The following is a 27,019-nucleotide window of genomic DNA, read 5'->3' on the forward strand; positions in this document are numbered from 1 at the left end:
TAAACAGAGATTATTCTGACTGCCGTTTGCAAGATTCTGAAAGCAATTTAACATCGCATAATAGATTTACCTCGATCAAGTTATATTCTACATTCAGACACAACTGCATAAACCCCGCAATATCTAAACATAATCAAGAAACCTGCCTTGAAATTTTACGAAAAGTTCTGACAAGAGTCAGTCTTGGTGTATCCCCATTGAAAGCACATAGACTGAGATATTCCAAAAAGTGTGAAAATATGAAACTGATCTCCATTTTGTTTTGACCTGCCCAGAATACAAAAATCTTCGAGAACAGATTATACCGAAGAAGTAGGCTATTATGTGCGCCCCAATGCATTTGAATTGTCACTGTTGTTTGCAGATGTGAAGACACGCATTTCACTTTTCTGTAGGCCTACTTGTCCAAAGCTTTCACCCACAGAAACAAGATTATCTTAAGTTAATGACGCCTGGTTACACTCCCATCTGTCTTTGATTTTCTTCTTCTCTCTCTGTCCCTGTCTCTCTGATCTCTCTCCACTCTCCCTCTGTCCCTCCCTCCCCCCTCTCTATCTTTGCCTACTTTGTTTGCTTTTCATATATTAACGTTGTTCTTTATAATGGATGTGAACACGGAAGTCTCCTCACCCCCGCCCCCCTTACCCCAGATGTCACGGGCAGAAAGGCCTAAACAATAAACCATTTAGACTTCAGACTTCTCTCTCTCTCGTTCGTTCGTTTTCTCGGTCTCTGTCTCTGTCTCTCTCTCTCATATATATATATATATATATATATATATATATATATATATATATAGAGAGAGAGAGAGAGAGAGAGAGAGAGAGAGAGAGAGAGACACACACACACACACACACACACACACACATTGTCACCCAAGTTTCCTCTCTTATTAACAACCATGAAAAATCTTACATAATGCATACTCCATTAAATTTTGCTCATGTGTTGATATCACCATCTCTCTCTATTTCTCCCTCTCTCTCTCTCTTACACACACACACACACACACACACACACACACACCAACATCCCCCCTCCCTCCCCCATCACACACACAACACATCGGCCAACGTCCGCCCTTTTGATCGTTCATGCATGCAATCAGAAACACTCCAAATTTGGGACTTTGCCGACACGTCGCAGTGCAAGGCCTTTGAACCCTAACTTGATTGGTTGGTGTTAGGTTGCAACAACAGTACGAGCCAATGAGAAATGCTGTTCTTGGAGAATGGTCTGCCCCTGTCAGGTACACACCCTTGGGTAAACTGCTGAAGTGAGCAGGAACTCACAGTCGTCCGTTCTGAGACAAAACTGATCGAAAATGGCAGCAAAAGGGTTTGTGTTTGATGTTATTAAAAATGTTGGTGTCTAAATTACTTATCCGAATGATGCGCTTGTTTCGGACGTAATGCAACTGTTAGCTATGGGCGTGTACCATACATGAACCAGACCAGCATCATCATAAACTTGACTCATTTCTTTCGATTCGGAATGTCCATTTCTGCGTGTTTCGTTCGGTCAAATGGGTTCACGCATTCCTGAGCAGTGTCTCTGGAATTTTGCTTTGGGGACATGCAGTCATATCGACCGAAACAGGGGGGTGGGGGGTTGGGGGGACGAGGAGAGAACCTTGTCCACATTTTAGGTACTCGATGGTTACAGATCGAGAGGCCAACCGTTCCATAAAAGTTTTTTGTTCAGTATATCTGTGTGCCCCTGTGGGTTTTTTTTTTTTTTTTTAATGAAAAGTTTCACTGTTCACTGTTCAAATTGCAGACAGGCCTGGAACAACGATTAAAAAAGAAAAAAGGTCCAAAAGGAACAATAAATCAGCACACTCAGTGTAGCAAACTATGCACCATGCACTACAAACATGGGTTTCCCTCGCCCTGTACATGTTGATTCGAATTTATTCCCAGATTTGAAAAAAAAGATTGATGAATGAATTTTGGGCTTACAGGTATCTTACATTGCAATTCTGTTTTATGTACAATTTTCTGTCATATTGCTTGACATATTACTTAGAATTCAACAGAATTGTATAACTTGCCCTTGTCATTCAAGATAAGATTACCAGCACACCACCACCACCATCACCACCACCAACAACAAAAAAATAGAAAAAAAAGATAGAGAAGAAAGAAAGAAAAAGAAAGGTAGTGACAGTGAAAATGTCTTTATTTATTTTAATGAATATATTAAACATAATTATTGTTTCAAGCAATAAATGAATTTGTTGTTAATTTTACAGTTGCAGTAAGGTTTCACACACACAGTGTGTGTGAGTGTGTGTGTGTATTTACATGCACACCCAATGCAACAATTTTCTGCTAATGTTTATGTACTCAGTGACAAATATGCCATTCTCTACATACATGTGCACATCTATTTGTATATGATTTATAGAGACAAGCGAATGTGAGGTTTGCAGCCCTTGAATGCAGAAGGTTGGAACTGCAGATTTTTCCTTATTAAATTTGTCAGTTCCCATTTCCAATGTCTACATACAAAGATTGTATCATTGTAAATGAAAGATGAGATGATGTGGGAAATATTTGATTTATAATGTTTCATAAATGAAATCATGAAAAACGAGAGGATTTAAGAAAAGGATTATCAATATTATTATGTTTTCCAAATGAACTGAAAGATTTTGAACCATAAACTGTCAGCTTCTAGTGTATATATGAATTCCATTATGATATTGACTCATTGAGTAACTGGGGGGTGGGGGGTACAAAATAGCATTAACATGTGTGTGCATGTGTGTTGCAGATTTTGTGCAGATGATGAATTGTCAGAAGTTCTCAGCAAGCTGTGGGATCTGGATGACAATAAATGTTACCCAGGAGTGGAATATGAGATTGACTTGCAGGGTAAGCATTTCCCGATCATATTTCAGGTTAGGATTCTTAAACAGAATTTGATTTACATTTTGTTTAATGCTTCTATCTGTATCCAAATCAGATTCAAAGATGTTAATTTCTATTTACATTCTACACAGTCCTGTATGAAAATGTATTCACACACACATGCATGCATATGCACACAGGCATGCATACACACACATGCGTATGCACACAAGTATGCACATACATGCACAGCACATACACAGTTTATTATAAATTTTTATCTGATAGAAATATTAGTTCACTTTATGCATTTAATCTATTGGAGTATATTCAAAACAAACACACACACACACAAACAAACAAACTTAAAACTGAAACCCTGCTCTGAATCTGAATATTTTTATTCCATATATTTTAAAGACAATACAGGTTTTGAGAACCAGTGATGTCATCTCCGACACTGTCTGCTCTTGAGGCTGCTGCTGTTTGAAACAAAAACAATTGGGTGCATTTTTTAAACTATTTGAGACTTTACAAAATGACAGATTGACATTGTCCTAGCCAAGATATCTGAGGCAAGGTTCTTGTCCAACTTGATAAGAATGCCACACGTAAATTGGCATAATTATTCTGATTGTTTTCATACTGCTTGAATATGACATTATGTCATGCATAACATCCAGTGTGAAAAAACAGACTGTGGAAACTGTACCATTAAAAAGAGCCAAATTTGATAAACCAGTTTGATTCAGACATAAAGATTCCTTCCCAATTTTAATTACAAATTGTAAAATGGAGACTGGTGATCAACATATGTATGGATTGATCCTTCCTTACCCATTAATATCTGAAAAGGGAAGCTTTATTGGTGATGAAACCCTCAGGATTACATGTCTTAATGAATGCCAAGGCTTGCATGACATGAGACACAAACATTTTACTGCATAGTCAGTGAAGACATTCTGGTTTTGTCACCCATAGCAGTTTTTAAGTTGTTGTAAAGGAACTGGTATTTTTCATTCTTTATTAATTTTTTAATACACAATATTAGCTAAGATGAAATTGTTTTCAATCTGTTTTGAGTGACAGTGTGATTACTTGTCTTAACTGATCTTTGAGATGGTTTGTTTCCTGTTGATAGTTTTGTTTTATGTGCTGTCAGCCTTGAGGTGAATAAAAATGGATTATGATGCCTTCAGCAGATGAAAACCCAGTTTGATTTTCCTTTTGATCAATGATTGTTTGTTGTCAGGATTTGTCACAAGTACCAGGGATACGTCTCGTGACTTTGCCAGGAGAAACCTGTTCAGCTGGGTGGATGAAGAGAAGCTGTTTGAACGGGAGACCTACAAAAGTGAATATACTTCATTTGATTTAAACAAATTTTAAAGAACATTTTTATTTTTTCCTAGATAGTTCTGTACTTGGGAGATTTCACTGGTGTTAACAGCTCTATGCCATTTTTAGCATGCTTCTGATTTTGTTGTTACCAGTGCCATACATGAATCTGATATTCTCTGTGTTGCATCGAATGTATGCTCAGCAAGGTGGCTGTTTGTCTGAAATAAGGGGTGCAGAAATTTGTGACTCTTAATTATCTGTTAAACAAAAGCCTTATAAGAGTCTGCCACTAGATGAAGCCTAGAGCCATGGCTTTGGTTTGTGAACAGTTTGATCAAAAGGGAGATCACAACAGCTTCAGAGAGGGCTTGATGCAGTGTGAATGAACTTTGGGAAGTGCTGCTGACAGCCCATGAGCAGGTGCATCATGTTTGACAAACACACAAGACAGAACCCTTGGGTGCATTCACTTGCAAAACTGGTTCTGTGGCCAGCCATCCTATAAGGGTATGAGTGAAAAATTCCTGGGGGTGGGGGTGGCAGGGTTGTGAGGGAGGGAGAGGGGGGGAAGAGTCATTTCCTGATTTTTCAGTCATACCTATTTTGATGAGTTTCAATATGTAGGAGTAAACTGACAGATTAAATTTGGTAATCCAGTGTTGGACATCACATAGCACTGACTTTCAGAGACCAGGTAAGAGGGTCTGAGCTGTCTGCAGGGCTTGCAGAAGTTTTCAGTGTTGTGACATGTCAGCCATGGTAGGATCCAGATTTAGCATCACTGATTCTAGTGGCTAAAACCCATGAGCAGGTTAAAGATTGGACAGTAATATAACTGCATTCTGGAAAGAGAACAATGGCCCAGTTATGATGTTGAGGACAACAAAACAGATTTTGATTTGATCATAGTAACGTCAGTTGCTTTTTGTTTTTAGCTTATGTTAGTTATGTCACTTTTACTGTTGTGTATTCCCTTCAGATTATCTCTGCATTCAGTGTTGTGCTTTGTTTTTATATTGTAATATAGAACTCTTTGTCACAATAGAGTTGTTTGTGTGAAATTTGGGCTGTGCTCTATTTTGTCTTGATGTTTCCAGTCCCAAGTTGACCTCATAGCTGCTGGGTAATCAGCGTGATTTGATTTGATTTGATTTGTACAGCATTCAGAGACCTGTTGGACAACTATGAGATGGACGTGGCGGAAAACGAAGAGGTGACATGGGAGGAGCGTCAGGAAAACTGGAGGTTCCTGCGTGCTATCATGAAGACGGAGGTGATAAAGGAAGCCCACCGCTTTCTCGTCTCCAAGGGCCAGGCCCCAGAGGATGACGACAAGTTCCTGAGAATGCTGCATGACATCTGGTTCAGGCTTTTCAGTCGGAAAGGGGGCAGGTGGGTGGTTTTTTGGATACTTTTCTCTTGGTGTCATTTTTTGTTCTCACATGCCAGGGTTTTTTTTTCTGGTCTCTGTCTGTCAGAAGCCTGGTACCTGTGGAGTGATGTCCTAGAGGTAACGCGTCTGCCTAGGAAGTGAGAGAATCTGTGTGTACTGGTTTGAATTTCACAATCACCAGTATTTTCTTCCCCTCCACTAGACCTTGACTGGCAGTCTGGAAGCTAGTCATTAGGATGAGAAGATAAACTGAAGTCTCGTGCGCAGCATGCACTTAGTGCACGTAAAAGAACCCACAGCAATTAATATGTTGTCCCTGGCAAAATTGTGTAGAAAAATCCTCTTCGATAGGAAAACAAATAAATTTGCACACAGGAATCTGTTGTGACAAAAAGATTAAGTACAATACAATGCCACAATATGATACCAGTACAATACAAGACAGTACCTGCCTTTGTCTTCCTTTGTTTTGTGCCTTTTTTCTCCATTCATGTCATCTCTTCAGTGTTTTTCCAGTCCACCACCTTTTTGACAAAGCCTTCGCCAACTGTCTCTTAACTCTCCACCAGATCATTTCCGATTGGAGAGAGAGACCACTGTGTGATATATACCCATTTTGCCTTATCTGTAATCAGTTTTAGAAGTGTTTTTAATTGATAGTAAAGGCACCACATTGACATTATAAGTTAGAAATAGCATCTTTTCACAGTCAGAAGAAGCCTGTCAAAGCAGATTTTTATGTGAATGACAAACTTGTTTTGGGCCTGACTTTCTGCATTTTATTCATGTTCATGACAAAATCTCATGTAAATATTTCAGTAACTATTTGCTGTTGCAAAGCAGAGCTGTGTGCCCCATTGTCATCAAAAGCAAAGTAGTAGTAACAAGTTTTTGTAAACTTTACTACCACATTTGGAAGTAGGCTTTTTTTGTTTGCTTTTTTTTTCTTAGTGGACTGGTAGAAAAAATAGAGAAGAAATTATCACAGCAAGCGAGATGTTTACTGTAATATCTGGCATTTTAGGCTATGCAGTGCACAACTACTGAATTTCAATAAAACATGAACTTTGAACACATCTGCATGCGCCCGAAAGGTATACTGACCAGAGATGGATCAGTTAGCACACAAGGAAGATGTGATATGAACAGTAAAGTGACAGATGCTTTCACCCCCCACCTCCACCCAAAGAAAAGAAAAAAACCCACACAAACAGGTAAGAAAAGGCAATATCTTTGGAAGGATTAGAAAAAAAGCATGTGATCACTTGGTAATGCCTGCCAGAAAAATTTCTTAAGAGACACAAAGTGGTTTGGCTTTAAGGCTTACATAAAAATAGATTTTAGGTAGTTATGGCTCATCCAGTACTCTTTAAAGTGAAGAAATGTGTATCTTGAGAAATAAATATGATGCTTCAAATAGTCATGGAGGCTGCCATTTTGGATGAGGTTGTGACGTTAGAGGTTCGGAGACTCACTTTTGCTTTTAGCTGACTTGCGAAGCTGATCAAAATGAATTCATTAGAAAATTCTGTGCAATGACTTTCCAAAAGAAAAGAAAAACAGTGCTGTGCAAGGTTTGTTTTGGAATGGGTTTTGGTTCAGTTTCATATAGCTTTGAACCCAAGTTTCTGGGAAAAAAGTCAAAACAAGCTGCTGAAACATCAACAACACAGAAGAAAGCACATGTTGCAGAGACAGTGATTTGACTGTCGCAGCTTTTGAAAACAATGAATGTGATGGGCCTGCAGTTTGAATCACAGAATACCCGTTGTTTCCCTCATTTCTTTACACTGAGCAGTCCAGGAAGTTGACTTTGTGCACAGCCATTGTGATGTCACCATTGACCTCTTTCTCTTTCCAGAGAACCAAGACCAATATGGCGGCACCCTGTGTTGTGCCTGGCTGATAATTTAAATCAATATAAGTGCTTTAATGCACAGATATATTCGGTTTAATGCATGGTTCTGTAATCATTTACCCATTTGCCAGGTTTTTTGAGCATGATGCTGTTTCACTTTATGTCCTCTTAAGGAATTATTTCATGTGAATGTCACTATGGTTAGGATCTCATTTCTCTTGGCCTGTAGTCTCAACTCATTCCAGTCGAAGGGTTCTGATTAGGACCTTGCTGTTTACAACCGTTTTAGATGAAGGGCCCTGACTGGGGCCTTTGGTAGAGTTGAATTTTTGGATTGGCACCTAATTTCCATAATGTCGTTAAGAACTAAGAATATCTTAACTGACCTTCCCACTCTCCACTGCGACCAATAAATGCAGTGTGTGCCGTTGTGCTCATGAGCAGGAGAGTTGTTTTCATGGTGACTGGTTCACATGATCAGTGTGTGTCAACAGTGGTATCTGACTCAGTTTCGTCTACAAGTCATCTGACTTACTTGACTTATGCCTATAGCTCCGCTCGGGAACAAAGGGCCGCAACAGCACTCCTCCAACGGACGCGGTTTGGGGCGATCCTCTTTATCTGGGCCCACGTCATTCCGGCTGCCTTCACTTCAGTGTCCGTACTTCTTCTCCAAGTCTGCCTGGGTCTGCCAACTTTGCGTTTGCCTTGGGGGTTCCAGTCAAGTGCCTGGCGAGTGATGTTGAGTGGTGACTTGCGCAACGTGTGGCCTATCCACCCCCACTTTCTCTTTTTGATTTCTTCTTCTATGGGTGCTTGTTTGGTTCTGTCCCAGAGGTCTTCATTTGAGATGATTTCAGGCCACCTGATGTTCAGAATGTTGCGCAGGCATCTGTTGACACATGTCTGGAGTTTGTTCCTGTTGGTCTTGGTAGTGCGCCATGTCTCTGAGCCGTACAGCATGACTGACTTGACGTTGGTGTTAAATATTCTGATCTTGTTGTGAAGTGAGAGGGCTGAAGATTGCCGGATGGGTCGGAGAGTTCTGAAGGCGTGTCTCGCTTTATTGATGCGGCTCTTGATGTCATCGTCTGCTCCACCATCCTTGCTCACTACGCTGCCCAGATATGTGAACTTTTCCACTTCTTTGATCTCTTCCTGCTGTAATCGGACTGGGTCTTGCTGCTTGTTGTTGATGCGTAGGGTCTCTGTCTTTCCGATGTTGATCCTGAGGCCGGTCTTCTCTGCCTCTATTGCGACGCGGTCTAACTTTTCCTGTGCGTGTTGTTTCGTGTGGGAGAGGAGACTGATGTCGTCCGCGAAGTCGAGGTCTTCCAACTGTTTGGTGAAGGTCCACTGGATGCCGGTCTTCTGGCCTGCTGTGGATTGCCGCATGATCCAGTCCACCACCATCAGAAAAATTGTCGGAGACAGTAGGCAGCCCTGACGTACACCGGTTCGTACCTGGAAGGGGTCAGTCAGCTTTCCCTCATGTGTGACTTGGCAGGTGGCGTCTTTATACAGTTGCTGGATGATGGCAATATATTTTAGAGGAAAGCCGTAGTGCTGCATTAGTTTCCATATCACCTCCCTGTCCACACTGTCGAACGCCTTCTGGAAGTCCACAAAGACGCTGTACAGGGAGGTCTGCCACTCCAAGGACTGTTCAATAATAATTCTCATGGTGGCAATGTGGTCCGTGCAGGATCTGTCTAGACGGAAGCCTGCCTGTTCATCTCGCAGGGTCTTGTCTAAGGCAGTCTTCAGCCTGTCCAAGATGATTCTTGTCAGCACTTGTCCAGTTATTGACAGAAGCGTAATCCCTCTCCAATTGCTGCATGATGACAGGTCGCCCTTCTTTGGAAGTTTAACGATGTAGCCTTTCTTCCAGTCTTGTGGTACTGCTTCTGTCTCCCAAATCTTCACTAGCAATGGGTGCAACATGTCAGTCGATGTCTCAATATCTGCTTTCAGGGCTTCTGGTGGTATGCCATCTGGTCCTGCTGCTTTTCTAGACTTAAGGGACTTGATGGCTTGCATGGTCTCCAGCTTCGTTGGTGGGTTGATGTTAACATCCAATAGCTCTACAGCCGGTGTCACGTCAGGGGGGACTGGTGGTGATGGTCTGTTCAGAGTATCTTTGAAATATTCTGTCCATCTTGCTCTTTCTTCTTCTTTTCCGGTGATGATTTCTCCGTTCTTGTCTCTAACAGGTCGAGTGGGGTTACTTGTTCTTCCCGACAGAACTCTGGTGATCTCGTAGAGTCTTTTCATGTCTCTCTTTCCAGCTGCAGTCTCAGCTTCCTCCGTGAGCTGGTGAATGAAAGTTCGCTTGTCTTTCCTGGCACTCTTTTTCACTTGTCTGTTGGTCTCCCAGTAGAGTGCCTGCAGCTCCTGCCTCTCTTCTTGGTTCTGAGCCAGGTTGATCTTCTCCTTCAGCTCTTTCCTATCGGTGATGAGCTTCCATGTGTCAGGTGATAACCATTCCTTGTGTTCCCGTGTCTTCTTGCCCATTACCTTGTTGCACGTTGATGTCCAGATGTTGCGCAGTTCATGCCATTGGTCTTCCACAGTTTCTTCTGTCAGTCCTTCCAGTACGCTGAACTTGTTCTTCAGTTCAACTTTGTATTCATTCACCTTCGCTTTGTCCTTCAAGCTGTAAACGTTGTATTTGAAGGCTGGTCTGTCTGTCCGGTCTTTGTAGGCCTTGAGCTTGGTCCGCATCTCTGCTACAACAAGATGGTGATCTGAGGCTGCATCTGCGCCCCGTCTAGCTCGCACATCGTGAAGACTTCTTCGCCATTTTCTGCCGATGGTGATGTGGTCAATCTGGTTCTCTGTTTTTCCGTCTGGTGAAACCCATGTAGTCTTGTGGATGGTCTTGTGTGGAAAGACTGTGCCTCTGATGACGAGGTCATTGAAGGTGCAGAAGTCGGTGAAAAGCTCTCCATTCTCGTTCTGTTCTCCCATGCCGTGCTTGCCCATGATGAGCTCTTTTGCGGTGTTGTCTGCTCCTACTTTGGCGTTCATGTCTCCCATGATGATCTTCATGTCTCTCTTTGGCACTCTATCGATGGTTGCCTGGAGCTGATTATAAAACTCCTCCTTGTCATCTGCGCTGGCTGCATTTGTCGGAGCGTAGCACTGGATGATGGTGACCTTTCTGCCCTTAGAGTTGTATCTGGCCAGCAGCATCCTCGGTGACACGGGTTCCCAGGACAGCAGTGCTCGCGCTGCTTCAGATGTCATCAGCAGTGCTACTCCGTGTGTGTGTGGCTGGCCTTCCTCCTGTCCAGAGTAGATGATGGTGTCTCCATTTAACAGCCTTGTCTGTCCGGTTCCATTCCATCTCGTCTCGCACAGTCCAAGGATCTTGAGGTTGTATCTATGCATTTCTCTACTCACTTGTGCTGTTCTTCCGGTCTCTATAGGGTTCGGATGTTCCAGGTCCCTATCCTGGTCTTGCGGTTGGTTGTCAGAAGAGTTTTCGGCGCACTGGCTTCCCGAAGACTTTCACCAGCTCGCGTCATGAGCTCTACTTGAGAGGACTCCTCCTCAACCATGCTGTTTTTGGTATCTGCTGTTGCGGTTTCTGTAACAGACTTTTTTTTAAAGAATTGGATTGTTAGCCTTATTCTAACCCCCAACCTGGAGAACCAGTGAGCGCCCTTCGTCTGGTCTCTACCCCTTGACCTGTCTGGCTTGGGTGGCCCTACCAGGAGACGAATCTCCCGCCAGCATAGCTCTCAGGGTCACAGAGACACACAAGCCCCCCAGCCATGGCAAGGCCGCACTCATTGTGAGGAGCTACAAGTCATCAGTGTGTGCAAATTTCAAACAAAAATACGGATACTTTCATCATCTCACTGACGATAGCAAGATAGGAAGTTTTATGTTTTGTCCCGAACTAACTTGTTAACTTGCTGATCAGTTTTGAAGTTTTCAGTTCATAAATTGTAACATTTGCTTTTTCCAGTTTTTGGCAATTCAACTTCTTACCCATACAAATGGGTCGTTGGTGGGGAAAGTCAGGGGAGATAACCGGCAGTACTGAGTTTAAGGCGTACATGATTCTTGGTTCATATTGATCGTGCAGGTGAAAGGCATGTCAGAGGTCAAAGATACACTGTCCATGAAGTCTTCACAAAGGCCATGTCCATTTGATAATAACCTTGTCATTGTCATACTCACACTGGCCTGTCAGTATCAAATTTTACAACAGTTGTTTCCCTTGCACTGTGGAAAGGCCAAAAATAACATTACATTATTAGCTCTCATTTTTACACACACATGGTGACAGCACACTGCAGCCATAGCATTCCTTTATGTAGAAGCAGTGTTGACAGGAGGAATGCAAAAGTGTTTATTTAATTCAAATGAAAGATAGTTTGTAGGAACAATCTTCTGGTATAAGCATTCTAACTTGACCTGACGTATAACTGGAGGTGCATCATACGTGCAGCCTTTTTCAGTCTTGTGTTTTTTACAAGGAAAAAAAATCAGTTATGTGTAGACTTGGTATTGAGTAAAAGTAATTATACTGAATGCTGTTTTTTTGTTTTTTTCTTTTTCATTTCAGGGGAAACAATTCATGCAGTTTTGAGCATGTGTTTGTTGGAGAGGGTCGGGATGATGAATTCATTGGTCTTCACAACTGGATCCAGTTTTACCTGCAGGAAAAGGCGGGCAACATCAACTATCATGGATTCTTCCGACGCGAAACGGTAGGCAGCTCTTTTGTCATTTCATGTGGTGGTTTGTATTGAAGTGATGCTGTGTGGAAGTTTGAGTTGGGTTAAATTACATGAAATCATTTAAAACTGAAACTGATTGGTAAGATGTAGTAATAATGAGTGTATATGCATGCATATTATGGTGTGCTCATTTGTAACAAAGAAAAAAATACACTCTTTAAGACTGGGTAGATTCACTTGAAGGTGATGAAATACAAAGTATGTAAGGTTAAATAGAGTTCACGTGTGTGCATTTTGTCTGAAACGTTGGTGAAAATGGAAAAAATGATAAAGTATGAAAATTGGTTCTTGATTGATAACATAAGTCTTGTGCATAAAAAAAAAATGGTAGAGCTTGTTGCATTACAAGCTTTATGGTTTGTCACAGAATTTATCTCTGTGCGTGCAGTGTCTTCAAAATTCACATGTGGATCATGAAAATGCTATAAAATGCTGAACTCGCAAGGTGGTATGCATTTGATTTGATGTGAACAGTTCACAGAAAAGTTATGCACATGAGTGAGGACATGTTTGCAGTGAAATGATTCACTTTTCTTCTTTTTTTTCACCTTTATATGCTGAAACCCAAGACCTGAACTGTAAAATGGAGTCATTTGACAACCAGTACTATATTATTTAGACCACAAAACTGCTTTCTCTTGAATTCATACCAGCTCACATTATTTGACATGTCCTAGATATGACATAATCTCATTTTTCTCCCTTCTGCTTGAACTGCAGTCATATACATAATAAAATGTCTATATAGTCAAGTCCAAGTATGGATGGTTCCTTGTGCTCTTAAGTCTGCGGGTCATAAGCATGATTTCCAATCTTATAATGCGCTAGTGATTGGGATTACTTTTTGCCTGCCACACACAAGCTGAAGGGGGAAAAAACAGACAAGAAGCTGTCCCAGAGTGCCAGTGAATAAATCAGTGATTTGGAAGAGGAGGGTAAAGGTTTAGCTTTGTACATTTCACAAAAGCAGATGAACTTTTAAAGTCAGACCCAGTCAAACACAAGCTGGAACTTTAAGCCTCGTTTGTCAGCAGCTACAGTCAAGATGTCTGTTGATTTTTTGCATCATATTTAGACCAAAAGTTGGGTTTAGATGGCTCTTTTCTGGCCGTGGTAGTATGCTGATAACTTGTGTAAAGGTTCTACAAACTGAGGAATACACTTATTGTATTAAAACTCTTGCTTCTGATTTTGTAGCCACTGTACATTTGGTTAGCCAAATTGGGTTTGAGTTATTGGTTTCATCTGATCTATCTATATCTATATCTATCTATATCTATATCTTTGTGTGCGTGTTTTGATTTTTCTGTTTAGTGGATGATCTGTCATCATTTGTACATGCTATACAACCCTAAGTCCTTTTACACATACATGCTATACAACCCTAAGTCCTTTTACACATGGATGGAATTGATTTTAAATGGAAGTGGGAGGGAGATGTTACTGAAATCCAAAGCATCCTTTAAAAAGAGACTTTGTATATTTTCTTTGCCAATGGTTCATCTTGTTCTCTCACACATCAGCTTTGAGGTCTCAGTTTATATGACTGCAGTGTTTGACATTGTCCACAGGTTCGTGATGACGAGATCATCCGTCTGATAGCCATGCAGTTTGACTGGCGTGGCACCAAGAGCAAGCCCATGTGCAGCTGTTTCATTGGCTCCAGCCCTGAGTTTGAGATTGCCGCCTATACCATTTGTCTTCTCCTGGATCGGGATGGACGCACGGAATGCAAGATTGGAGAGTACGAGGTGGAGCTTACTGTGCATCGGTTCAGCCGACACCGCAAGCTGGGGTCAGCTTATATGTCTGCTGCCAGGATGTATTAAAGCCTGAAGTTACTCCACCACCACAGGGAATCTGTCTTTGAAGATACGAAGGTGAACATGTAGTTAAAGTTCTAAAGTGTAAGGATTAAAAAAAAAAAAAAAAAAAATCCCTCTTCTAACCAGCACATATTTATTATAATTTGGCTTATTTCCAAGATCTCCACCTAGATTACATTTACTTTCTTCCTCATTTGCTTGGGCTGTGTTTTGGTTTGGTCATCATTCAAATTTCATGTAAGAGTGAATACGATTTTATTTGTTGAGAATGTGGAGATCAGGAGATTGACTTCAAAGCAGTTTGCCGACAGTACTATCTGCATTGCTTCATTGGCATTACCCCCCAACCACTCATTCAAGTCAGCTGGATTGCATTATCTATGTTAAGTCACCAGAGGGTTACCCTCCAATGGAGACCCAGCACTGCTGCCAAGTGACTTTGTTGGTGTTCAGTAATGCCTGTTCTGATTCAGCAGACTGAGTGAACATCTCATTCAGAGTAGAGACCGCCACTATTTTCCAACGACAGCCCCACTGTGAGTCTGCTGACAACAAAGATCTTAACAGGAACTTGGCCCAAGCTTAGAAGTAGAGGGGGGTTGAAACTGAGGTCGCAGTGTGATTGGGGTATGAAAGGTCACAGAATCTTGGACACTTTTTTGGTATTGATGAGGGATGAGAATGATGACGATGCTGCTGTGGAAGCCCATTTTAGATTTTGGACTGCGTGACAGTGTTGTTCTCTTTGCTTCCTTTCATATCTTGGCATCAACCAGGCCTGAGAGATACAGACATGTGCAGTGTTGGTCAGGAAATTTTGGCAACACTTCCAGAGATGTATCCCTGAAGTTTTCCCTTTTGAGCCCTCCTCATATCTGGGTAGTACTCGGCAACAGACATAAAAACCCCACCTCTACTGGGGCTCAAACCTGGGTCCTGCCAGTCATCAGGTTGTGACACTAACAGTTTGCCACAGCAGGTGCTTGACATTATTTGTTTACATAAGAAATTTGTCAGCTGTTATGATGATCTCAGCTGCTTGATGTTGATTATTTACGCACGAAGTTTCAGTTTTTATGATGGTCTCAGGAGTTTTCCACATCATGAATATGAGAACTGCAGGGTTAGTCACTTTGTTTTGTCTCCTTTTCCCAATGAAACTGTTTCTAAATCAGGTATTTTGTATGACAAATGTGTACAGTTTACCAGGAATCGTGTTATCTGGCTGAAGGATATATTTTCTGACCCCCCCCAACCCCCAACCATCCCACCCCCCCAAAAAAAACGTATGAAGGTGTGGAATGTTTCCTGAATCTGCCATTCAAAGTAGAGAAAAAGTATAAGGGGAGGTGACTGTTTGTTGCAGCAAAATTTCAATTTTGTCTTTTACTTTCTTTGTATACATGACCTTATCATTAGTTCTAAAGAAATCGGGTGATTGTGGTGGTAATAAATGATATATACTTTTTTTTTTCAGACTGGAATGCACTACCCTTGATATTCTGTATCTACCGGTGACCCACTGAAGTGGGAGAGTATTCAGAATTTCTCACAAAAGAAGTTGTAATGTTTAATTGAAATTTGTTATTGATAGTTACTTCCACTATGGGCTCAAATAAAAAGATGGTGGCAACAAGGGGTGAAAACAGTGACATGCAGTAAATCGTTAGCCTGATGCTTAAAAGACAATCCAAAAGAGAGACAAACAATGAGAAGATCTAATTCTTATGTAATTCCCTTGAATGATTGACAGACTGACAGTAAAGGTTAAAATGTTCTTTATTGTTTTTAGATTATCCGTCCAAAGCAGTATTTTAAGTTAAAGTAAACAAAGTGAACACTAGGAAGGCAGATTGTTCTGAAAGTAGAAAATGAAATATGTCTTTAAAAAAAACAAAAAAAAACAAAAAAAAAACTGTTCCAAGTGCAGAGGTGTTTGATGCTCATGCTGCTGCTTCTATCTAAAGATGACATTTTTGACACAAGTTTTACACAGAATCTCATGTAATTTAATGCATGTTTATGTGTTTTCTTCAAAAAAGCATGCAAACTGGTCCAAATATTTTTTGTAGTGTTACTTGGTGTTTATTATTTATTTTGATTTTGCAAATAATTGTAGAATGGATAAATCTTACTCATTTGTTTCAGATGAGATAGGCAAGTTGATTTTTAGAGTAATCTGTGCACTGCTGTCATTTAAATTATATGTGACGCAGCACACGAAAATCCGGCTTAAGTTTGAATTTATCATTTTTGACATTTACATACTTTCAGAAAGTTTGAAATTCACAGATTTCAGAAGAGCCTTGAGTCAAATGCACTGAACATTGCAACTGAAGTGATGAATGTGTGCAGCAGTACCAACAGTGCATGCACCTGAAAACATTAAAAATACTTCAGTTTGAGGCAACTTTATGCTAAGATACTTACGCACAGCAGAGATAAGATTTCAAAGATGCGAAAATTTGTAAAAATATCGATTTTCATTAATTTGACCCTAATGTCATGTTTTTGTGCATATCTTAGAATAGCTGGCTGTGACTTAAGTTGGGTTTTCATATGCTGCGTCACATATACACACTAAAGTTATATTTGTATGAAATTAGAACTTAAGTCAAAACAAGGCTTAAAGCTGAAGGGTCCAGTTGACCTGTGACGTTGGCAACTTTAATGTGTGCCAAGAAGACAGAAGTTAGTGTAACATGCTGGAGGAGGAATTTCTGTCACACATATTGGTGATTACAGACGGTACTGTATTCTTGGATTTTCTGAATTTCAGAATGATAACTAAGTCATTTGTTCCATACTTTATTTATTCCCTTCGAGTGAGGGTTGTGTGGAATCCTTTTGAAAAATTTATTTATGCTGACCTTTTTTTTTTGTTATTAAAAAAAACACTTTTTGTTCATTCCCTTCATATGTTTTTTTTTTTTTATTATTATTTTTTTTTTAAGAATGTGAGATTTCCTAAATTGGCAAAGTTCATGTTTTATTTCACCCCACACGTTGCTATCATGATATATGGCATACATCTTGTATGGTTTTGAAATTCAAAGTTTAATCTTACTATTAATTTGAAACTGTATGTGCATGATATATACCTGAATTTGAGTGAAACTGGGTGGTGGTTCTTATTATCTTAATGCCTTATTTATTTACAGTATCTGTTCTTGACTATTAATTCATAACTGTATTTGTGCTGCTAAAATACTCATGAAGCAATATATTGTGAAGTATGTCACAGTTCTGTAGCCATAGCTGGCACTGTTGTCGACTTGCAGTCACGTTGTACTTGTAGTGTCTTCCTTTATTCAGACCCATATGCTCTATGCTCAGGACTTTTTTTTCTGCAGTTATGTTGTTTAGATTATTTGAATGGCTTTTTTTACATTTGCATTTGATAAATTTTCAATACTGTGTGAATGTCCTTTATTCTGTTGTATTAGATATTTCAATGCAGCCATTAGAACAAGAAATTTTACTATAAGATAATTTTACTGCAGTTGTTAGAGCAAGTAATTTTACTGTTGCATTTGATATTTCAGTGCAGTCGTTAGAGCAAGTAATTTGTTCCAGATGGATGTAATGAAAACTCACAGAATGGAGAAATGTTTAATCCTTGACTGGATTTAAAATGACGCTTAACATGAGTGTGTACACATTTCTGGCATGGAAGTTGTGGCAGCTTAGGCTTTCCTTTTTTGATATGAAGTGTTAGGACACAGTTTTATCTTGGATGCATTTTTTCCAATATACTCCATATGGACGCAAGGTAATGCAAAGTATTGTGTCTCTTGACATGAAGTTGCATTGTACCATATTGATCTTGGGCATTATATTTATAGAAAGTATGGCCATCTGAAATTTTTGTGTGTTGCTTTGTTGAGTCTCAAGTTCTTTGTCATTTTACTTTTAATAAAAGAGAACATTCAGTGTATGCATTTTATTTGGATTTTTGTTTAACATGTCATTCGGTATTTATTTATCCTTGCCATTACCCTTCCCTCCATTCCTGTTGTATTGTTAGCTTTGTTCTGACTTCTCTCTCTCTCTCTCCTTCTCTCTCATACCACTAGTTTGTTTTAGTTTGAATTAGCCAGAACAAGCTGTGATAAGAAAATTCTGTCATAATTCTCCGTGTGTACATGTAGATAGCTTTTTTTTGTTTTGTTAGCCACTTGATTTTGATGTGGCAGGACTGATGGATACATCTTTTAATCATTTATTGAAAAAAGACAACCCACCTATGGTTAAAAAATAATGATTGAAAATATTTTTGCTTTGGTTCAAACTCATAAGTTCAAGCAAGGTTCAGACATTGTGTTTTCAGTCAATGTTTTTTTTTTTTTAAAGCCATTTAATGACTTAGGCGATGTTCACATTAAACCCAACCATTTGCTGTTGATTTGACATAGTAGCTGTCAGCTGGAAACAATACATTGCTGTACAGACGAAAGAAAATATTATTGGGATTCATGCTGCTGTAGTATCATTGAAGAGTTCCGTCCCTTGGACATCTGATGTGTTTATACTCGACAAATAAAGCTAGCTGTTGTCCAGTGTGAACACTTAACTTTGGCATCCATGGCGGGAAAGCTGAAAATGACCTGCGCACAATTCAAGGCCTGCTGTCAACAACTGTCTGGGCTTAGCGTCAGTGTTGCCTGTCATGAAATTTGAGGTGTATTCATTTTGATATAGTTTTTGCATATCTTATCAACAAGTACCACAGCAGTTTTGTATGTGTTGAATATAACTTTTTTGTTTAATAATATTAAAAATACAATTTTTATATAAAAAATATTGCATTTCTGTCTGCTACCCTTCCTGTCCATAAAGTAAAATATAAAGATAGAGAATAAGAAAGGGACAAGAGGAGTTGAAGTGAAATGGAAAAGCCTTTGTATGGCCATGTTAAGAAAATCATGCACCGTTTCATTATATTTCTTTGTTTTCTTTTGTTACTGATAAACCATGTACAAGACTGTTGAAGGCAGTGCAATCTCATGTCCCACATTGTTGAAAAAGCTTAAACGTTTATATATTTTTTTGCATGTTGGATTTTCTCATTTGTTCTAAGTCATACTTTTTGTTGTATGTTTATCTTCAATTTTTTTCATTGATTCTCTGATTTTTGTATGTGCACCGTATATTTCATTGATCATTTTATGAGGGTATTTGGAATTATGTGCAAGATTCTTTTATTTTTTACCTTATCACAGTATTTGCCATTTAATACTGGTAATATTTCATGTATGTAGTGTAACTAAAAACTTACTAATTGGTGCATATTGCTTAAAAATAAAATTGACAATGCAAAAAGGCCCACAAGAACAAAAATACAAGATCTTTATTGTAGGAATTGTGGTGAGCAAGAAATCATTTTGCAAAACGTGTTGCAACATCAACAGAATAAATGAAAGAGAAAAGGAAGAAAAAGGCAAGGCCAGATTTTGTTCAGAGTGCATACAAAGTGCACATAGTGCATAGACACATCAAGAAAAATGCAAAGATTAGAAAAAAAAAAAAAGAAGAACAAATGGTGCAAAATGTACATTTCCTACTATATGGGGGGGAAAAAAAAAATCGACCCCAGTTCCAGGTCTACTCATTCCAATATTCAGTAACTGCCCAAAACATTTGGGGAGGCTGCACAATAAACATCTTAACATGCACCTAGGCCGGGTTGCACTAGTGATCTTAAGTACCTTGTAAGCATCAAATTTCAGAAAAGGTGGGTAGGGGGGTATACTGGGTACTTTATATCCTTTGTATCGTAGCCATCACACTGCACGCACTAACAATGAACATAACCATGACATCAGGTTCCACCACAACTTGACTGTGTATGACCTAATGTTGGACAATGGACACAACACAACTCAGACATTGACGCTGAATATAACTGACTGTCCACTCCTTTAATCTATGGGGATATCTGCATGGATCTACTAGATTCTGGTACTTCTAGCAGATCCCAGACTTTTATATTACATTCTTGTAGAATCTGGCAGAACTACATTCTAGTAAATATAGCAGATACTGGCACATTCTGTTTGGATTTGAAAGAATTATTATTACTGTTGAGATACTGGCTCATTCTACTAGGATTTGCCAGAATTATTATTATTGTTGCTTACAGTCCAGCCTTATCAGGATTGCCCAACTACACGCACAACTGCCTTAAACAATTTGCCATATACAAGCACTAATGGTGAAAGAGTGAGAATGGTTAAAAGATTCTGGCAGAATATACTATGACCTGCCATAATATACTGCCTATTCCCATGTTTTCACAAGGAGTACAGGCTGTCTGGGCTTTTTACTAGATGAATGAGAAGACTGAGAAACTGGTGTTATCAATAGAGAACTGTAAAAAAAAATGTTCTTACAGTTGCACTGAAATCTGGTCTCTCCTTCATTCATAACCCATTTCTTATCTTTCTTTCTGTTCCCCTTCACCCACCCTCTAACACACTTGCATGTGTGTCTGAGACTGGAAGAGAGAAACACTAACACTGCATCGTGGAGTTAACAGTACATCATTTTTTCTCTTGTCACTTCACTACAGCTGAAGGGGTTTGGGGGGAGGAACTCTTGTTTTACAGGGTATTTTACCCTATGCAGCTTTCAGCCCAAATCAGGGAGACAGGCGTTTACTGGACACTGGGGTAAGTAAGTAAATGGTGCTAGGATTGCTTGTGCAACCCGGCCCTGGTTTAAAAATAACCACAAAAAACACCCTGGCTGCTGTGTTAGGAATTCTGTTCCCAAGACAATGACAGCACCAGTCCTCTCCGTTCTTGTGGTCTTATTGTTCTAAATATACAACCATCATTTGTGTACTGTACATTCATATCCTTCCAACATTCAACAAGTGTTGTTTGTTTTGTCCGTCCACCCAGCCCTTTACAGTACACAACAGTGAACTTCCATTTCAGTAGTTGAATTCTGCAAATAATTGAAAATTGATATAACAATGCACAATCCAAATGAAAGTGCTACACCTCAGCACAAATTTAAACAGGGCAAATTATGGCAAGAATGTTTAGAAGACAGACTTGTATTAATAATTACACCTTTAAACCACATGAAATGTCTGTCTTCTAAAAATTGCCGTAATTAGTTTTTTGTCTCACAAGACAAAATTACTGTTTATGAAAAAGGGATATTCCTTAAGTGATAAAAAAACAAACAAAATTATTAAGAACACATCAAGACTATGCAATTCTTGTTTTTTCTTCAAATGTAATGCCTGCATTCTCCCTGGTTTTAAATAGTATATGATTTAAAAAAAATGCTATCCTCCACAATAAATGTATCAGCTCTTTACTAAAGTCAAATGAAAAATCCAATCCCTGGCCACACTTACCTTAATATTTAAAATGTCTCAAAAGTACTTTTGCATTAGATTTTGATTATCTTTTCTATGTCTATTTTCCTTCAAGAAAACCCACAGAAAGCTGATGAATTGATCACTAGAGGTACTATGCTGTCAACACATAACATAAAAAAGTTAATTGATGATGAAGGTATATTATACATCAGCAAGTTCACAAAAAACAAAAATCATGTTAGAAGAAACGGTGAACATTTTACAAACAGCTCAGAAGACTTAAACAGTGAACAATGTATAGTGTACAAGCAAATAGTACTGTTTCTGAAGTCATGGAATGTTAACAGATGTTGATCTCAATCACAACCTTGTGAAACTGCCAACTCCTCAATATTCCTGGACCCCCCATTAAAAAAAAAGAAAAAAAAAGAAAAGAAAAAGAAGCACTCTATCCACTAGCTCTTTGTGGATTATATTGCATTCATTTCTGTGACACATGATGTATGTTCATTTAAACACAGAAAACCTTTGAACAAGTCTAGAAAACCAGTTAAAACCAAACTTTAAAGCCTTGAGAGTGTTCCTTTTCACATTTCAAAGCTTCAAATGTCCCCCCCCCCCTTCACCCCGTTCCTTTTTTATTTATTTATTTATTTTTTAAAGGAGTGCTACTCCCTGAAATGGACAAAAAAAGGCATTGCACTGATGTCAGGTATGCCCTATTTTGTTCTTTCTGTCAACAAGAGTGGGACGAGGAGGTGGGTGGATTGGGAGTTTAGGTCACAAGCTGAATTCAGTACAGCATCCAACTCTTTCTGTTCTTGGTGCTTTTGGGAGGTGCCAGCAAGTGGGGGAGCAAAATCACAAGGAAGACCAACCTGTCAACCACCATGACTTTCAGATCACTTTATTGTTTGTGTTATGGGTGGTTGATGGGCATTTAAAAGTGGGTGGAGACATGAGAAGAACTGGTGTGACAACAGTGAATTTTAACCAAAAGAGAGTGCTGATTATTTTTAATATATAAATTTCATTTCACTTAAAAAACCCCATTGAATTTGTCCTTTGGAAATGTCACTCCACGCACCCTTCTCACCATTTTCCCACAACAGGAAAAAAAAAAGCCAATAAAACTAATGAACATAAGCCCTGATCTTTTTTTTTTTTCCAAAATGACACCTTCCCCATCCTATTCTCCAGGAGAGGCCCCCCTCCCCCACTTAAAAAAAGACAAATCCATGGCAGTGCAAACTCTTTCATTCTCCAACTCTGCAACTTTCAATCTCCAAAAACTTCAAAAGGATATACCTTAGTGGGTCAAATTCAAACAAATTTTGTTCTTGATAATGGCAAAACTCAGGAAGTGACCTTCCTGCTTATTTGAAATGTTTATGAAGATGACATTTTTATTTCCTATTTATCACAGGGTGACATACACTACCAGTAATGAGCAGCAACTTTTGTGTCTGAACAAATAAGGGTTGGAAGACGTTTTGCTTTAAATACAGACTGGGAAAATGTTTTACCGCTGAAAATGTAGCAAAACAAGAAGCTACACGAGTTGGAACACATGTGAGCGGCTTTGGAAAGCATGGGCATATATATATATAAACAATGACTGCCAAATGCTTGGGAAATTTTAAGTACACTGTAGAATGGGGTTTCATGCATGAAAATTAACATTCTCAAAAACATGAGCATGTGGTATAATCTTGACTATTTGTTTACACAGATGCATTCACACTCAACCATAGGCTGAACTAAATCCAATCGATGTTATGTAACCTCTCAAAAGCTCTTGTATAGCTGGTAGTCCCCCCTAACCCTGGTTACAGCACATGGAATGGGTTTGCAGTCACATTCAAGTGCTCTCCTTTGACATTATTTAAGACACAAGCAGATAATATTACCCTTTGGATACTGTAGTTCACAACTAAATACCAATTCTGGTATATAACTTTTCTTGTGGATGGAAAAAAAAAAGGAAATATGTAAAACATATTACTTTGTCTGCAGACCTAATTTTTTCCACGTTACTTGGAAAGTTGAGAGTTGGTGGAAAGGGGTGGGTGTGTGGGTTGTGAGAAGAAACAAATGTCCAGGCTCTCAATCAATTTTGTGATTCCTGTGTTCAAAAGCTTTCAGACTGACAGAAGAAAAAAATGATTAAATTGTCAACCAAACCTCAGACTGGACAGTCCAGTCTAGTTACACACATTACATTCACACCAACATGTGCTGACAATGGAACTGGCTCTCCATCTCACTTTCCAACTGTACAGGCATACTTCTATTTACAAAAGAATCATATCCAATCACAATTGATGAGAAGTGAAAAATAGAAAAATTGACAAAACACTACGATTGATTGGGCTGTAAACAGAACAACAAATCATTGCAGAGATGTGTGTTATCCATATATCCCACCAGCAACAACATGGGAACAGTACCACTGATCTCTAGATTTGGGTCACTGATGTTTCCTGAAAAGATTTTGAACAAAATCACAACTCTGTTGACTCACTACTGAAGTATATTAAATAGTATCACAGATTATACTTCAGAAAGGAAATTTCAAAACATCACAAGAGGAACGCCAATCAGATTCATGACTGATGTGCCCGTGGACCAGTATCATGCCACAGAAATCCAACAGAATCACAGTTACCAACAGAGTGCTGTTAAAGCTGCTTAAAAAAAAAAAAAAGAAAAAAAAAGAAAAGAAAACAAATCAAAGAATGTTGACAAACTGTACCACTGTTTTGAAATGATGTTAAGAAACAGTAGTGATTTCCCTGAAAAAACCCAAAAAAACAACTTTAACAAACAGATCCACAAAAACAACACTCTTGGGGAGAGTTGTCTTTCCTGTTCTTTACATGTCATTTTGTCATGAGAGGGGAAAAACAGGTGCTTCACTATGGCAACATGCACTGCCCATGGACAGCAATGCCACGCTACACACAAATTAACAGTGTGCACTCAGGCACGTGTCCTCTAATACTCTTCAATGCTGCCAAGGGTGAGAGTGCAGCCTGAACCTTGAAACACACACAGCTGCCCATGGTGAGGACAGACCACAGGTGTCACAGAACTGATGGTTCTCGGCCTTCAGGTCTGGTTCCTGTCCAGTCTGTTGCTGTGTCTCCTGACTGCCCAATACACTGGTGCTCTCCATGCACTGCAGCTAAAGGGTTTCCCAGCTACAAACTCAGTGAGCTTTTCTGTGTCATTCAACCTGGCCTCCAGATGGTCTTGTTCAAGTCACCACCTCTGAGAAGAGGATTCTCTTTGGAATGTGGTCATCCTCTATTCACAGCCCTTGACTTGATGAATGCCAGGAGTTCCTCCTGCCCGTCTCAGGACTTCAGTGTTTGTCACATGATCATTCTGTGAGATGGTAATGATCTTACCAAGTGTTTGTCACATGATCGTTCTGTGAGATGGTAATGATCTTACCAGGTGTTTGTCACATGATCGTTCTGTGAGATGGTAATGATCTTACCAGGTGTTTGTCACATGATCATTCTGTGAGATGGTCATGATATTACCAAGTGTTTGTCACATGATCATTCTGTGAGATGGTCATGATCTTACCAAGTGACAAAAAAGATGAACTGGTCCATTTGCCTTATAGCGAGTCCATGTCTAGCATTTATACAGAAGGTATGACAATAATAGCTCTGTGCACGGGCATCTTTCACCTTCAAGCCCAAAATTGCACTTTGTGTATGTGCACTCACAGCAACCATGTACCCAGACACGAGAAAGCAGACAAGCACACCTGGTCACTGATGGGCCAGTAAACTGGGAATGTGAACCAGACATGCACAACACAGTGATCTAACCATGTCTGGGCCATGCTGAAGCAGTGACACCTGTCCCTGATTTCATTTTTAACAGAACCTGCACTCACCTTCTCCTCCTAAAACAGAAACAAGTTGATTCAAACAATTCTATACATGTCAACATTTGCTGTTAAATAAACAGAGAAAACAAAAATAACAGTGAAGCCATATCTTGTTTACAGCCCAGCCAACCATGCATCAAATGATTCAAAATGTGGATCTGTACTGGTAGAACGTGGAAATGGGAGAAGAGTTTTCCGCAAGAACATACAAAGCAGTTGCCATGAACCATAAAGATTTGTGCCAAAGAAAGTCCTGCCAAGGGTTAGTATTTGCTGAAAAGACGTGAGTCACATGAATCAAATAAGCCCCAAGTTCACTCCTGAATCAGCAACACCTGGACTCACACAGACGTCTTGAGCTTCACACAGACATTTGCCAACTCACCGCACAAAAACACCTGGCATTCTTGCTCACTCTGTCATTTAGGTGGGCATGCACAATTAAACTGAATCCACTTCTTCCCATTCAATACACACAGTGATCTGCGAAGATTTTCAATAACCTGAGCAGAGGATGAATATCAAAACAATGATTCAAATTTCTTGTGCAAAAACAATTTGAGATTCCAGTCTACAGAAAAGGATTTTTTTTTTTCTGAACAAAGATCTGATGAAGACCCAGACCAGGGCAGAAAAGGATGTATCCGTTTCTTTGAAACGCTTCAGAATTCGGTTTTTGCATTGCATTCTGTCTTGCATTGATTGGTACACAGTTTTGTCAAAGCTGTGAACAAACAGGATCATGTCTTGTTACAAGACCCAAAAGGCAGACAAAGATCATGCTATGAAAAAACAACAACAACAACAAACAGAAAGTGAAGGCATCAACAACAACAACAACAACAACAAGAGGTGATAGTTACAAGAAGTGTGCTGTGGTGAAATGAGAGTTCTGTGTAAGTCTGTCATATAACTTGCCTCATGGGGAAAGGCATAGACATTCACGAAAGAAAAAGGGAAACAGATTAACATTGCTCATGAATAACCCCCATTTGCCCAGACATCTACCAGCATTTATTGTAATCTGACCAGTTGGTCTGTGTAACAATATCATTAATGCCATCCCTTTAACCAGCCAGAAATAATCTCCTGTATTCCCACCAACCTTTTGTACCATCATCCCCGGTATACCCACCTACCTATTGTACCATCCCCTGCATTTCAACAAACCTGTTGTATGATCCTCTGTATTCCCACCAGCCAACTGTACCATCATCCCCTGTATTCCCACCAAGCTATTGTACCATCATCCCCTGTATTCCCACCAACCTACTGTACCATCATCCCCTGTATTCCCACCAACCTATTGTACCACCATCCCCTGTATTCCCACCAACCTATTGTACCATCATCCTCTGTATTCCCACCAACCTATTGTATCATCATCCCATGTATTCCCACCAACCTATTGTACCACCATCCCCTGTATTCCCACCAACCTATTGTACCATCATCCCCTGTATTCCCACCAACCTATTGTACCATCATCCCCTGTATTCCCACCAACCTATTGTACCATTATCCCCTGTATTCCCACCAACCTATTGTACCATCATCCCCTGTATTCCCACCAACCTATTGTACCACCATCCCCTGTATTCCCACCAACCTACTGTACCATCCTCTGTATTCCCACCAACCTACTGTACCATCATCCCCTGTATTCCCACCAACCTATTGTACCATCATCCCCTGTATTCCCACCAACCTACTGTACCATCATCCCCTGTATTCCCACCAACCTAC

At 39.7% G+C, this 27,019-nt stretch overlaps 1 protein-coding gene across 2 annotated transcripts; it reads left to right on the forward strand.

Moving 5' to 3' along the window:
- The first annotated feature begins 1,234 nt into the window (after nt 1-1,234).
- LOC143279830 (poly(U)-specific endoribonuclease-A-like) lies at nt 1,235-26,513 on the forward strand. 2 transcript variants are annotated; one of them, XR_013054956.1, is made up of 7 exons: nt 1,235-1,338; nt 2,779-2,879; nt 4,108-4,209; nt 5,357-5,588; nt 12,027-12,171; nt 13,773-14,081; nt 15,505-26,513. XR_013054956.1 is itself a non-coding variant. In XM_076584054.1 (6 exons), the coding sequence occupies exons 1-6, from the start codon at nt 1,325-1,327 to the stop codon at nt 14,028-14,030; spliced, it is 852 nt and encodes a 283-aa protein (XP_076440169.1). In that variant the 5' UTR covers nt 1,235-1,324; the 3' UTR covers nt 14,031-26,513. The 2 variants fall into 2 exon arrangements, 1 of the variants encoding a protein (XP_076440169.1); XM_076584054.1 differs by having other exon boundaries at nt 13,773-26,513.
- Nucleotides 26,514-27,019: the final 506 nt, after the last annotated feature.

This window comes from Babylonia areolata, chromosome 3 (genome assembly GCF_041734735.1).
Source record: "Babylonia areolata isolate BAREFJ2019XMU chromosome 3, ASM4173473v1, whole genome shotgun sequence".
Taxonomy (NCBI): domain Eukaryota; kingdom Metazoa; phylum Mollusca; class Gastropoda; order Neogastropoda; family Buccinidae; genus Babylonia; species Babylonia areolata.